The sequence below is a fragment of the Podarcis raffonei genome, chromosome 2, assembly GCF_027172205.1.
Source record: "Podarcis raffonei isolate rPodRaf1 chromosome 2, rPodRaf1.pri, whole genome shotgun sequence".
Taxonomy (NCBI): domain Eukaryota; kingdom Metazoa; phylum Chordata; class Lepidosauria; order Squamata; family Lacertidae; genus Podarcis; species Podarcis raffonei.
Window position 1 is genome coordinate 48,840,904 of NC_070603.1, and position 15,091 is coordinate 48,855,994.

A 15,091-nucleotide genomic window follows, 5' to 3' on the forward strand; every position below is an offset into this window, starting at 1 on the left:
CTTTGTAAGCCTTACCTGGTTTTCTGTTATCTGTACCACAAATGGCAAATCGGTGGCCCATAGTTTTACTTACAATGAAAGAAGAAGTAAGTTGTAAGATAGAATAAAAATATATATCATTAAAGGTTGCATTTCTGTTTGAGAATTTCCCAAAGTATGCCTGAGTGAATATCATCCATAATTGGGAATCCTTTTTTGCATGGTGTCAGCCTTATTTATGGTGATCAACGACTCCTGAGAAGGTCAGTTTGTGTGGTAACAATGGTATTGTGCACCTACAATACCAATGTGACCACATTTCAAAGGCCACTTAACAATAAAACAGGGTAACAGTCTCTATCCCTGTCTGAAGTCTGTTAAAAATGCAATTACTACTAGAGAAGTACTACCCTGCAGTGACTTCACACAAAAACAATACGTTTTTATATTTGTCTTTTAAATTAGTATTTAAAAATTGAAAAGCAATGTAAACTATTTTTTCATAATATTTCAAAATTCAGAAAATAACAAACCTATATAGCTGATATTTCCAAACATTATGTAAATAGAACCCACCCTCAGAAGAAAAGGCTTTTGTAGCAGCAACCAGATCGTGATGACAAATTTTGAACCTAAGCTTCATTTGGATGGAAGCTAGACGAGCATGATTCAAGAAAACAGACAGTGTCTCCTGGTCTCAACCAATTGGACAGCCACCCACTCAAGAAACTTCTCTGCTTCTAAATTCAACATTCAGCTATGCATTGTCAACATGAATGCTTTGAACAACCAGTCATATTGGCTGCAGCTCTGCTTGGAGCTAAAGGAGTATTTTTGTCCTTGAAAGTTTAGTGTCAGCAGGGAATCTATACTTGCTGGTGCCAAACAAAACATGCAATTTAGTTAGCCTTATCTTTCCTAGATGTGGACGCGGGTGGCGCTGTGGGTAAAACCTCAGCGCCTAGGGCTTGCCGATCGCATGGTTGGCAGTTCGAATCCCCGCGGCGGGGTGAGCTCCCGTCTTTCGGTCCCAGCTCCTGCCCACCTAGCAGTTTGAAAGCACCCTTAAGTGCAAGTAGATAAATAGGTACCGCTTTATAGCGGGAAGGTAAACGGCATTTCTGTGTGCTGCGCTGGTGCAGGCTCACCAGAGCAGCTTCGTCACGCTGGCCACGTGACCCGGAAGTGTCTCCGGACAGCGCTGGCCCCCGGCCTCTTAAGTGAGATGGGCGCACAACCCTAGAGTCGGACACGACTGGCCCGTATGGGCAGGGGTACCTTTACCTTATCTTTCCTAGATAGCAGGTATGCAGAGCTTAAGGGAAGTTAGCCTGAGAATTTGGTGGTGAAAGAGAGAAAACTGGGATTAGGAAACACATTGAGTTAAACTAAGGAGACAGGAACTGTTAGTATGGGGGGCTGGCCATGTGAGAACAGAAATTGAAAAAAAGAGTTGGAAAGAGGTTTATTTCTGTTGGAAATGTCCTGAATGAGGATGGGAATGAAAGAGGGAAAATAGTTGAAATGGTTTTGGGAAAATATTGAAATTCCCCTCTTTTAAAACATACATTCTGAAGACTGTGCTGGGTTTCAAGATTGAAGGGTTAAATAAGATTATATAATTCTGACAGATAAGAAAACCCAACATCTTCACTTCCTGCTCATTGCTTGGAAAGTAAAATAGATTGCCTGTTTGTGAAGCATTTTGTTCACAACTGAAGTTTTTTTCCAGGTTAGAGTAAAATTAGATATGGAAAAAGTTTGTAGTTTTCAGCTTAGACCCTAGTGAACCACCATCCATCTTTCTCATTGGGGAAAACATATACAATATCACAGCAGCAGCAGTTTAATTTCTGCTAAAAAGAACATTTTGGCTTGAGTTATTACAGATGCAGAATTAATTATCCTCTTGAGGAAGGATTCTCACAGGGTCAGCTTGAAGAGCACTGGTAATAAATTGATTGCACATCTGTCTACAGCATACTTCCCAGTGGTCTGTGGAATAATGAACTTCTGTCTTAAATTGTCATTTACTTCTGAAATAATAAAAGACAGGATTTCCACCATACTGTCTAATACAGCCCAGTCCATAAAGCTTCAGCCTGCTCCTGTGAGTGCTTGTGCTGAGGGAGCAGACTGCAGGGCCCTGCACTGGGACTTGCCTTTTCTACACAGGATTAGCTCCCCGTTCTTTGCTGCAGCATAGCTCAGAATTACATATTACAGCTCTGTGTTTAAGCCGCAGTAAGGAGTCTTCACGTGACAGCTTTTGAAAACATGACACCAGCTGCCACACAGAATGCCTTTGAGATAGGGATGTCCACTGAAATTTTAGCAGCTGTTACTGCTTTGTTTTAGGGTTGTTGTTTTTTTAAAAAAAGTTTTATAGTGTAGATCATGGGTAGGCAAACTAAGGCCGGGGGCCTTAGTGTTTTTACATGAGTTTTACATGCCTGGTGTTTTTACATGAGTAGAATGTATGCTTTTATTTAAAATGCATCTCTGGGTTATTTGTGGGGCATAGGAATTCATTCATTTTCCCCCCTTCAAAATGTAGTCCGGCCCCCCACAAGGTCTGAGGGACAGTGGACCGGCCCCCTGCTGAAAAAGTTTGCTGACGCCTGGTGTAGATTATATTGTTATGGTCTTCATTGCCTTGGGCTCCTGCAGGAAGAAGGGTTGAATGAATGAATGAATGAATGTGGAGAGCCTTTCTCATAGTGACCGTGCTAGAGTGGAGAATGTTCCAAGTGATAAGGAGGAGGAGCTACATGTTAAGTGTTAGAAAGTTCTTGTGGAATTTTCCCCACATGCATACATTTTCCATTGCTTTCATAACAGAGAGTGAAATGAACAAATAGTTGAGCCATGAATAACAGTTGGACTGCCCTGACAGAGGGAGTGAGCTGCAGAAGCACAAACCTGAGCTTTCCTGAGTGTTATTCAGGAAACATAATGACCATGACTTGGGCGGGGATCCCACCATTTTCTGCGTCATCATAATGAGAAATAAGCTGCAATTTATTGCTTTGGTCTAATTAAATAGATTTAAAAAAAAAATCATGTTGGGCAGTGTCAGAAACGAAAATTCATGTGGTTTGTGACATAACTATGAATCAGAAGCCAGTAAATGCTTTCTACTGTGAAGCCTCTACATTTTTTCTTTGTGTACATGTATGTATGTACTGTTTTGTATGTATTGTGTTGTGTAACATCAGCATGATATTTCCTTTCTTAAAAAGAACTTTATTCAACAATCAACATAAACTTACATACCGATACACAACAACACACATTACATTATATACATCATTAGCCACAAATTTTACATATATCTATTTTACATTCCATTCATTTCAAAATAAATATGATGCAAACTAATTAAGTGGGTATCAATAATCTTCTTCTTAGAATCCCTTGAAAACAAATGAGTTCAGTCCGCTCCTTCTGTGAGCATAATTCCTATGCATGGAGGGATCCCCATCAAGCACACCAGGTGGTTACAAAGAATGGGACAGGACATCTATGCATGCATTCGTTGATTGAGCTGAAAGAGGAGGGTTAGACAGGATATGAGAGATGCACTGAGACCTTCTATTCTTGGAGCAGCCTCACACAGCACTTATAAACATCTTGACATTAATAGAAATAGCTAATACCTAAAATAGTAATAGCTTACAGTCATTATTTGATTTTTAAAAATGACCTTTCTATAAATATATACATAACTATATAACATAAGTATAAAAAGGTAAAGGGACCCCTGACCGTTAGGTCCAGTGGCGGACGACTCTGGGGTTGCGGCGCTCATCTCGCTTTATTGGCCGAGGGAGCCGGCGTATAGCTTCCGGGTCATGTGGCCAGCATGACTAAGCCACTTCTGGCGACCCAGAGCAGCGCACAGAAACACCATTTACCTTCCTGGCGGAGTGGTACCTATTTATCTACTTGCACTTTGACATGCTTTCAAACTGCTAGGTGGGCAGGAGCTAGGACCGAGCAACGGGAGCTCACCCCGTTGCAGGGATTCGAACCGCCAACCTTCTGATCGGCAAGCCCTAGGCTCTGTGGTTTAGACCACAGCGCCACCCACGTCCCATAACATAAGTCTACCTTCATGTTAATATGCACATATTCAGGTCTTCATGCTTTTGAACGGGTAAAATGTAAGGAGTAATTACAGTTTTCTATAACATTTCAGTTATTTGTGTTAAGGACGTTTACAATACGATACGATAATCGTTATTGTCGTTGTCCCATACAGAACAACGAAATTGAAAAATCTACATAAAACATTCAAAAGCCAACAAGCCTGCTATCCCAGCTATCCCAACCTGGTTAGCCCCGTAATAACTCTGATACCCCATTTTTAAATACAGTATACTCCCATAGAGACTTGTTACACTGCGTTTAAAACCAAAATTGCATTTGGGTAGAAACTGTTTCTCAGGCGGCTAGTCCTAGTCTTTATAACCCTGTACCTTCTTCCAGAAGGCAGAAGCCGAAAGAGATCATTTCCGGGGTGCACACTATCCTGCGCTATCTCTGCAGCTTTCTTATGGCACCTGGAAGCATAGATTTGATCCAAGGTGGGAAGAGTGCACCCAATTATTCTCTCTGCAGTCTTTACAACCCTGGACAGCATTGTTTTTCCCCTGACCATGCAGCTCCCAAACCACACACACAGACCATAAGTTAATACACTCTCCACAGTACAATGGTAAAATGCCATCAACAGGTCCTTTAAGCGATTGTTTTTCCAGAGGATTCTCAGAAAATATAACGTCTGCTGTGCTCTCTTCACCAGGTCTTCGCTGTTTTCTCCCCAGGTTAGGTCATCTCTCAACTCCATTCCCAGAAATCGAAACACCGATACCTATTCCACGCACTTCCCCTCAATAATAAGTGTCTGAATATTCAATTTACATTTCCTAAAGTCCACAATAATTTATTTTGTTTTCTTTAAATTAAGGAGTAAGTTGTTCCTCCTGCACCACTCCCCCAACTGCTCAACTTCCTTCCAATAGGCCACCTCCCCCTCTCCAGCCGTGATTAAACCAACCACTGTTGTATCATCTGCAAACTTAATGATCTTATTACTGGGGTATTTGGGGGCACAGTCAGCTGTATAGAGCGTATATAAAAGCGGGCTCAACACGCACCCCTGTGGCGTCCCCATATTCATGATGAGATCCGCAGAGATGTGGGAACCCATCCTGACCCATTGGGAATGGTTTGATAGAAAATCTAATATCCACCTGCACTAACATGGTGGAAGTCCCAGGTCTAATAGTTTGGGCACCAATCAATGTGGAAGAATAGTATTAAATGCAGAACTAAAGTCTACAAATAACAGTCTCGCATAGTTCCCTTGCTTCGCCAAATGAGTCAGGACAGCATGTAAAGCCATTGCCACAGCATCTTCCCTGGATCTCACATTATAATAATACATTATTATAATGTATCTTTCATGTTATTATTTTGACTTAGAGCCCAGCTAGTCCGAAAGGTCCCTTCGTTTAGATGTTACTACCGTGTCAAACAATGTTCATCCTTAATAATACTATCTCTATTCTTGGTTTTTAAACTTGTTTATTTTATTGTGTTGTTTTAATTAAGGATGTTTTAATGCCCTATTGTATTTGATGCTGTATACCTTATTTGTCTATTGCTTTTATATTTGTGACTATAAAATGCATGGAAATTATTTTTCTTTCATATGCAAAGATAGTGCTGTAATATTCAATATCCACAGTTGTGTGCTGCTTGATATAGAGATTTATTAAGTAATAGATTTCAGATTATAAATTGTGCAAAATGAGAAAGTGAACCTATTTATTGAAATTATATCCACTGTTGAAATAAAATGAAATTCAGACCCCAAAGTTGGGGTCTCTTTTCATCAAGTATAGGTTGTTCAGTAAAAGTTATTTGCATCTCTCATAGATCTATAGGTCCTCAAAGATCAATCAGAGCAGCATGACTTGCATTTTCCATTAAATCACAATTTGAAGTCTGTTGCTTATGAGTATAGTCTTACCCATAGCCTTGTACACAGTCAGTATGTGAATATATATGCATGGCATGCTGTTACCTTTTTTTCTCTAATTCAATTTTCCAGCTGCGTGCCCAGTTCTGTGCAGTGGCAATGGACAATACACCAAAGGAGCCTGTTTGTGCTACAGTGGCTGGAAAGGGCCAGAGTGTGATGTACCGATAAGCCAATGTATTGATCCTTCATGCGGGGGCCACGGTTCTTGCATTGAAGGGAACTGCGTCTGCTCTGTTGGCTACAAAGGCGAAAGCTGTGAGGAAGGTAAATGCTACAATACAAACTATATTTTTGCAGCTTTTGTTGAGTAAAGGGGGTGAGAGGACAAAAAGAAATGTGCCATAATGCAGTGGTTACAATAAGAATAATAGTACTGGACAAGAATCTCAGGAATTCAGTACCTCCTGTGTTATTGGCTGGTAGAACTTTTATTTATACTTCTTTTCTTCCATGTACTTAGAGTCCTAATCATTCTACCAATTGCAGAATAGTATATACCATAGGTAAATCTGAGTGATTCTTTTGTTGAAGAGTCCAGATCCATCTTTTCTTTCTTTTGAAATATGGATTATATTTATTGAACGTTTTTAAAGTGCAAAATGCAGAACAAAACAAATAAAAAAGACGGTATATAAAATGGCATAATTGGAAACCCATAAAAGCAAACACTTCAGTCATAATTAATTCAGAAAAAGAGGAACCAGATTTGAAAGACTACAGGTATCCATGTCACTTAGTGACCCCATGTAGAGTAAATTATTATTGTTACATGCAATCACGTTGAATTAAAGGAAAGTAGATGGTACACAGAAAGGACGGCAATTTAATGAATTCTAAAAAGCACTTTGTATTGAACATTTAAGTAGCTGCAGTTTTCTGCAGAAGGAGTTGGGGGCAGAGAAGAGAAGTGGAATCGAACATGACCATATATAGCCAACAATGAAGCTTTTTAATGATTTTTGTATATGGTTAATTTTTGTAAGGTGTTGCATGCCATAAATGGAGAGATTTCATTTAATACTGCTGCTTTCAGAAGCATACTCCACTTTGCCAGAAAATAAGGTGCTACAGTCGAAGCATGCAAAGTAGCTGGTTCCATGTACAGTAGAAGATATATGCTATCAGCATCCAATGCTATGTTCCTACTAAATTATCATGTAAGGAATGCATGTGACAGTATGGACCATTCTCTGTTCTTGAGCATACCTATCCTCGGGGGATGAGCATGTCAAATTTTTACCTACATATTTAGAATTCAGTGTCAGGACATACTTGTAGGCAAAGGAAGCACTCCTTTCAAGGGAAAGTAAGAGGTAATTTGAAACACCTCCAGCTTCCTTTTATATTAGCACATATTGCAGGAATAGTAGAAGCATGCTGATTTGCTTCAACCTCTTCTAAAGTCATTTGCAAAGGCAGCTTCCTTGTTTAGTGCACTTCCTTAATTGCTAAGGTAAAGTGAGTCCTGCTGTGGCAGTATGTGTGCCACATGTAGGTTCCGGATCACAGGGAGGCTTCTAAGTGCAGGAGGATACACTTAGACTCTGCTTTGAGATATTTCCATTTGGGAAGATGATGCAGCAGGTGGGAGCACTGTGTGCAGCCCTGGCGTCATCTCCATGCATTAACTCCACACAGTTTGGAATAATGTGTGAATAAGGCTATCGAGTAAGTCTGTAGCTGAGAGCAGTTTAAGACACAAGATTGTCATGTGTCAGGTGAAAATAACCCATTGAAAAGAAAACCGAGAGCAGAAGAACACAGGGATGTACGTGCTGAACAGTGCTTGCTCGAGGCATTTTGCTGCCTCATCTAGAGCCCAAATGACATGCACCCCTTGTACGGCTAGAGCCACACACATTTAAAAGTCTTGCTGCAAAATTCATACACCAATTCCTTTCCAAGTTGCTTTACCCTGCTGCACAGAAAAGCCAGCCCTGTTTCTGAAGCCTCTGATAACTGGGGATTATGGTTGATGGATACATTTTTCATCTCCATAAATGCATTCTGCCCCACCCTTGCTGTATAGCTGTAAAATAATAAGGCCTCTAATACTATATTTCATAGTAGGAGAAGATTTTTGTGTGTGAGGCCTGTTCCTTATCCCCTCCACTCCTGAAACTCAACCCTCCCCTGATGTCTCACCTTGCCCCAAATATGCCCACTTGACCACTTTGATCTGTCTCATATTACTTGTTTTGAGGTTGTAAAATATCAATCTTTCAGTGTAGCAGTACCTGTACTTTGGAGCTCCCTGCCTACTGATATCAGACAGGTCCCTTTGCTGTGCTTTTTTCAGCATGTTTGTTTGAGCAAATGTATCCAAACATGACTGTTGACGTGTTTGTTTTTGGTATTAATTTTAATTTTCTGTTTTTATTTTTTAAGTGCACGTATTGATAATTTTAATATTTATTGTAAACTGCTTAGAGATTTTACTAGTCTTGAAGTATATAAATTTTGTTTCATAAAAATAAATAAATAACCTGAACAGAATTACAAGGCTCTGTTGCAGGTTGGAGGTGTACACAGAAGCACTCTTATGGAATACGCTTCCACATTTTGTTGTGGGCTTCAGATGTATGCTGCTAATGCCTTAATGGCCATTTAGTCTCCATCAGTTTTATCACATTGTGTGATAAAATGTACCATGGATAATGTACTGAGGAACTGTTTGATAGGGACGTGCAATAGGGTCTGACAAATCTTGTATCAAAAATGAAAGTGGAATTACTACAGACAGATTTGGGGCTTGGTGCTTAATTGTCCTGGTAGAATCTCTCCAAAGTGAAGCGGGGACCTTTTTGTGGTGCTTCAGAGGTTCAGAGGTTTTAAAAATGTTGCAAATAGTGGATTTGCAAAAATTCAAACATTTCTTGTTAGATTTGCCATATAAATAAAATGCCATGGTTAGAGGGGGATACTCATAACTGATAGATCTAAGCTCCTAATTAGATGGCATGCTTTTACCAGAGCTCTCTACACACTGCGCTTTGGGGAAGAGATGTTGAAACAATGTGTATCACCTTGTTCTCTTGTCTGTGCTCTTTGCTAGTTCTGCTGGTTGTGCTTGATTGAAAACTGCTGGACATGGTCTCTGTGTCATGTTTCTCCTGTCAAATCAGTGTTGCACTTTGTTTCTGTGAGTTTTGGTGTGAACTGAGCAGAACACAAGGCTCAAGTTATTTTTTTAATCATATGTCTCTGGCTCCACTGTCCTGACATTTCCTTTACAATGTATGACGTTTTAATAATAACATTGCTGTCCATAAAACCACAAGAATTGAAGCATATGCCTTTTAGTTATCTCACCCCCCACTTTAAAATCCACTTTAAAGGTGCACAACACTAATATCTCTGGACCTTTTGATTGTAGTTTCTTGCTTAACTCTTTCATTGCCCAAAACATGTGTGTTCATCTTTCCAAAGGCGCTACCATGCAAGCCATTTCCATCCAGTTCTGCCAATAATATAATCCTTTGGGGGGGGAATTAAAGATGCTCAGAACAAAAATCTGTAAACATTTTTATCTGTAGTTTGGCAGACATTATCCACTCAGAAGTGGGGGGGGGGGCTACTTTGCTTGCACATTTCATCCATTTCTGTCAAAAGAATTTTTCCATGATGCAGAAGGCATGAGTTTCATTTTCCAAGTCAAGATTCAAACTCCGCTGAATTGGACAGCTTCCAAAGCACTTTGGATTGAATTTTGCTCTTGTTCGAAGCACAGAAGTGGGGGCTGGACCAAATCTTGTGAGAAGTGTGAATTCTCCTACTATCTGATCTAAAGCTTACTGAAGTGAAAGCTATTAATATTTCCTAAGCCTTTAATAAAAGTGTATTATTTCTATGTCTCTCTCTCTGTGTGTGTGTGTGTGTGAGAGAGAGAGAGAGAGAGCGACAGAGACAGAGGCAGGGGCAGTGATTGATGATCACTACATTATTGCATAAAGTGCTTACAAATACCTGGCATTATATGTACAGTAGCCATGCATGCATATAGTAATGCTGGCTTTCAGAATGTACACTGCAGCTTTTTGTATCCGACATAATTACAGGGGCTCATTCATCTACTTAAGAACTACTTACAAGATGAGCACATTTTCCTTTGAAAGAAATGCTACAATAGATTTTCAAAATTAAACCTAGGAAATGTTAATGCTGTATAACACATTAATGTTTATAGTCCATAGTCAATTATTACTGTTAATGTCTATACATGTACATACTCGTGACATTTTGTTATTCCATTTCAACTGTCCTTTACAAGTCATAGTAGTCAGAACCTGTGTTGCCTTTCCCTCAAACTAGTTTTCATCTTCAAGTTATCAGAGTACGGGAAAGGAATACTATCAGCTACAGGCACATCACCTTTGTACTGCAGTTCCTTTACATTTTCCATAAACACTTGAACATTAATGAAATCCTGTTCTTTTAAAAAACTCTTTGTGACTGCTAGAGTCTGACCTTCCTTTGTGTTAGGAAAAAGGGTGCAAATAGTTTCATCAAAAGCATGGAAGGATAAGAAATTTGAAAGATAAATCGATTTTAGAAAGCAATGTGTTTTAACTACAAGCATAGAAGGTGAAATAACATGACGAGAAAGGTTAAAATAACCTTTTGCACGCCTCATTTGAAAAAACAGATTTCCATAGTATTGGCACATGTTCTTTTAAACACTTTCGTTTTACAAACATTAGGCACAGTTCTTCAAAGGTTTCTGAATACAATAGTACAGGACTAACCTCTGGCCCTTGAGATGTTGCTGGACTACAACTCCCATAACCCCTGACTATTGACCTTGCTGGCCAGGACTGATGGGAGGTGGAGTCCAACAACATCTGGGGGGGACACAGCTTCCCCACCCCTTTAGTCATGTAGATAATGAATAGTTAGGCAGTTCCTCAACAGTTTTAAAATCTTGTTGCGTTGCATTTCAGGAATTAACACAGTAACAAAACACATAAACATACCTGAATTTTTATTAAAGGGTAAAAATCTTCTCTATTGATTTGTGCTTTTGGAAAGAATGATCAAGGTTGATTCATATGCTACTTTCCAGCTAGGAAATGGAATTGGATACTGTAGGTCAGCATTTTCCCCCCGCTAGCTTTTTATTTCAGATATTCATCATAGTCATATCGTTCAAACAATTTACCTGAAATGGCCATGGCACCAAAATCAATATTTGTGATCTACAAATTTTGCTGCATAAACACTGTTGCTCTTTTAAGTCTGCACACAAAAATGAAAATAGCTAACTTGTCAGGCTTCATTCAATGCAATTTGGGGTAGAAAGTGAGTGAAATTAACAAATTAGGTTAGGTTAACAGTGTTTTTCTTGTCACTTTCATGGTTGAGTCATTTTTCAATGGCATTTAACTTTGTAAGTGTAATTCTTGGCCCTAGAGGAGCTTACAGAACGCATTGTCGGGGAAACTCCTTGACCTTCTTTTTTGTCCTTGTGGGAATAAATTACATTCACTCTCCCCTTTTGTCAATCCATGGAGGCTTCATCACTAAATGAGTTCTAATGATCTGAGCTCTAAGGGGTTGCAGATTATAAGTCTCATATTGTTAAGACAACTTTTGAGATGCACTGTCTAAGTATGATAGGCTCCATTCACAAATCCTTTCTGAATAATATTGGACATCCTTCTAAAAAAGAAATGGGCTGTGACTCAGGGCCCTTTCTCACCCCCTGAGCCTGTAGCAACTAGTGCTGACATCACTGTGTAGCTAGACTGTCATGCACATGATAATGCTATGTGATGAACTGAAGTTTACTGGGCGGGGAGGTTGATGTCTCAGGACGGGTTGGGTGCACTGGTGAATCCAATCCAGGTTTCCTATTGATGTACCTTTGTAGTCATAACTGCACCACTGCTCTCGCCACCCCTACACTGTCCCAGTAAGCAGCAGTAACATCACTATTGCTAGGCATTCTTTGTATCTATTTTATGTGAACTAGCTATGGAGCCAGGAATCTGTAACACACATTTGCCTAGTACAGGAATAGTGAGCCTGTAACCCCCCCAAATGTTGCTGGACTACAACAACCACCATCCATAACCATTGGCCATGCTGGCTGGGGTTGATGAGTACCAGAGTCCAACAACATACGGAGGACTACAAGTTCTCTACTTCTGGCCTAATACAATGGGGGAAAGTGATTAGCTTAGTTAATTCTGTGCAGATTAGTAGGAGTGAGCCTTTTCTGTTCAAGTGACGCAGACAGGGGGGTGGTGCTTCCAGACCGTCACTATTTTCAGGTGGGATTCAATAACATACCACCAAGTTCAGGATGTGCAATTCTAGTTCATTCACAGGTCTTGTGCAGCAAACCCACTTCTGCCAAAGATCAGGCTTCTTGCAGTAAGGAAAGTGACTGGGGAAATGCAATGAAAGTGTGGGATAACAATTGCTTTGATGCAACATCATCTGACTTCCTCACAAACAAATCAGAATGAATGCTCGCTAAATACCCAACATCATCTAGCCTCCCTGTGAACAAATCAGGACGAACAATCAATAAAGAGGTCACCTGGAAGGGATCTTGTATCCATTAACCAACTTTGATACTTTCTCTCTGACTTACTTGCATTTCATTCAAGGTAATTGAAAGGTGAATGCTTTTAATTCCTTCTCCATTGCTTTCAAAGTTTGTTCACATTTAAAGGGAACAGCTCTCCTTTTGCATTCCAGGAGGCAGCTGTGTCTGGGAGTGCTTTAGCTTAGTTTAGGCTAGTATAGCAACCAGCTCATAGTTACACATTTGAATTAGCTCCATCTACACTGGATTATGGTAACACAGTCTAACTTCAGCTAGTTGTAAATGCTGCTGCAAGAGTTCTGGCTAGTGCTGGTTTCTTGGCGAGTATTACTTTACAGCTATATCAATAGTACTACTTAGTAGTCTATTTCCAGGTACAACTCAGAGTAGGAGGTATATGTTTAAAGCCTTATACAAATCAGCTTTGGACCATGATATTTAAAGGACCATCTCCCCCACTTTCCCATATGAATCTGTGATCAACTGGTGATGCCCTTCTGTGCATCACACCACCTTCTGAGGCACAGTCGCTCCTAGAGGGACTTTTTCTGTTGTGACACTCAAAGGAGACAACCCTTCCCCAAATGATTTGTTTGCTTCTTCACAAGTGGTCTGTTGTTCAATGAAGAAAACACCTCTTTTTCAGCAAATCCTTGGTCGGTCTGCTGCTTACATTTGTGTTTGTTCATCTGCTACTTGTTTATTTGCTCTAGATGCTGCCTGTAATTGATTATTTAGATTGTATTTTTTCAAATGGTTTTATTTTCTTACCTACACAGCAAATGTGTACATCTTTGGAATCTATAAAACAAATTAATCTTAAAGGGGCAAACCTCTGGCTGGTATTCTTGCACTTTGACAATGCTAGAGAACCTCCTGATATGGTACCTTTTGGCACTATGTCCTTGATAACCTCAGTGGGATTAAGGATGCAATCCTACACACATTTAGGACTAAGTCCCATAGATCTTTGGAGAAGACATTTATATGACTGCTGTAATTAAGTCCCAGTGGCAGTGAGTCTTACTTATGAGTAAACATGCATAAGCTCACCTTATGCTAAACTAGTATCTTTGGAATTTTGTTTTAAACAACCAAGGCTGAATACATACCGCACATTTAAAGCATGTCCATTCATCCCCCTCCCCAAGAATCCTGGGAACTGTAGTTTGTTAAAGGTGCTCTGTAAACTATTGTTCCCATGCTTCTTTGGGCAGGTGGGGAAAGTGCTTTAAAAGTATGGTGTGCATAGAACTCAAGTTTTTTCTTTCATAAAGCAAAATGCCAGAAGATGATGAAAATGAGGGTTGGAATTTGTGTATTTTATTCTTAGCAAAACTTAGGTGCTACTAAAGGTGTGTTGTTGTTGTTGTTGTTGTTGTTGTTGTTAGATTTAAAGACTGGCACAAGTGTGAATCCATAGTGGTAAAGGCACATAACAAATTAAAATTAACAAGGGATATTGACATAGTCAGTGAGCCCGGCTGTGTACATTAAAAGTAAGAAAAGAAACCATGGGTTGCCATCTCTGTGTAAAAGGCAAGCTAGTGACACATACAAAAACCATAATTTTCCAGTGCCTACTCTGCTTCAGTTTTCACTGAAAGAGACAAATTAATCAGATGAAGATAACCAAGAAAGAGAAGAAATACAGGTCGGGGCAGGAAATGAATAGATCATATTTTAATAAATTTAAATCAACATGGTCTGATGAAGTATACGTTTGGGTGCTGAGGGAATTAGCTGAAGAAATTGCAAAGCTATTAGCAATTATCTTTGAGGGCTCCTGGAAGTCAGGTGAAGGAAAGCTAGAGAGAAATGCAAGGGTCAGGAATTATAGATCAGTTTGTCTTATTTCTGAAAAAGGTAAAATAAATGATGAAAAGATGAAAACCAGCTTGTGAGCAGATGGAAGGAAATGGGATGGTTGTTAGTAGCCAAAATGGATTGTTAAACTAGTCATACTAAATAAATCTATGATGAAGATCCATGAGCCCTTTAAGACACATTACTTGCAGTTCTATACTGATGAAGTCCCGTTAGCTTCAACAGTTTATGGATTGTGGCCTCTAGTCTTTCTTTCTTTCCTTCTTTCTTTCTTTCTTTCCTTCTTTCTTTCATGGGACAGCTGCTATATTGGGTGGATAGTATGTAGTCTAAACTCTTGATTTCATTTCATTAATTCTTTGTATGCAGTTGTACAGTATGCTCTTTCATGCAATCTAGAGGATGATGTACAAGTGAAAGAAAAATGATCACTTCAGACCAGTGCTATTTTTATTTTATTTTATTGGAAAAGGGGTGCCAGAACTCACTATGAATGCCTTCCTTGTTCTCTTACAATGGCAATGGCGCCCACCTGAGAGGTGCCGGAACTCAGTTCCAGTGAGTTCCAGTTGAGAAAATGTCCTCCTTCCTACTATCTTAGAATGGATGTAGCTCTAAACTGAAAATATTCAGCATTTGCATATTATATGAAAGACAAAGAGAGCTTAAAACCTTAATCA

General features: G+C 39.6%; 1 protein-coding gene across 16 annotated transcripts in view; it reads left to right on the forward strand.

The window, feature by feature from the left end:
* TENM2 (teneurin transmembrane protein 2) overlaps positions 1-15,091 on the forward strand; it is a 719,087-nt gene that overhangs the window by 600,561 nt on the left and 103,435 nt on the right. For all 16 annotated transcript variants that reach the window (XM_053376484.1, XM_053376486.1, XM_053376485.1 and 13 more), the window contains one exon: positions 6,101-6,295. In XM_053376484.1, the coding sequence (XP_053232459.1) occupies positions 6,101-6,295 (195 nt within the window). The remainder of the gene's footprint in view (positions 1-6,100; positions 6,296-15,091) is intronic.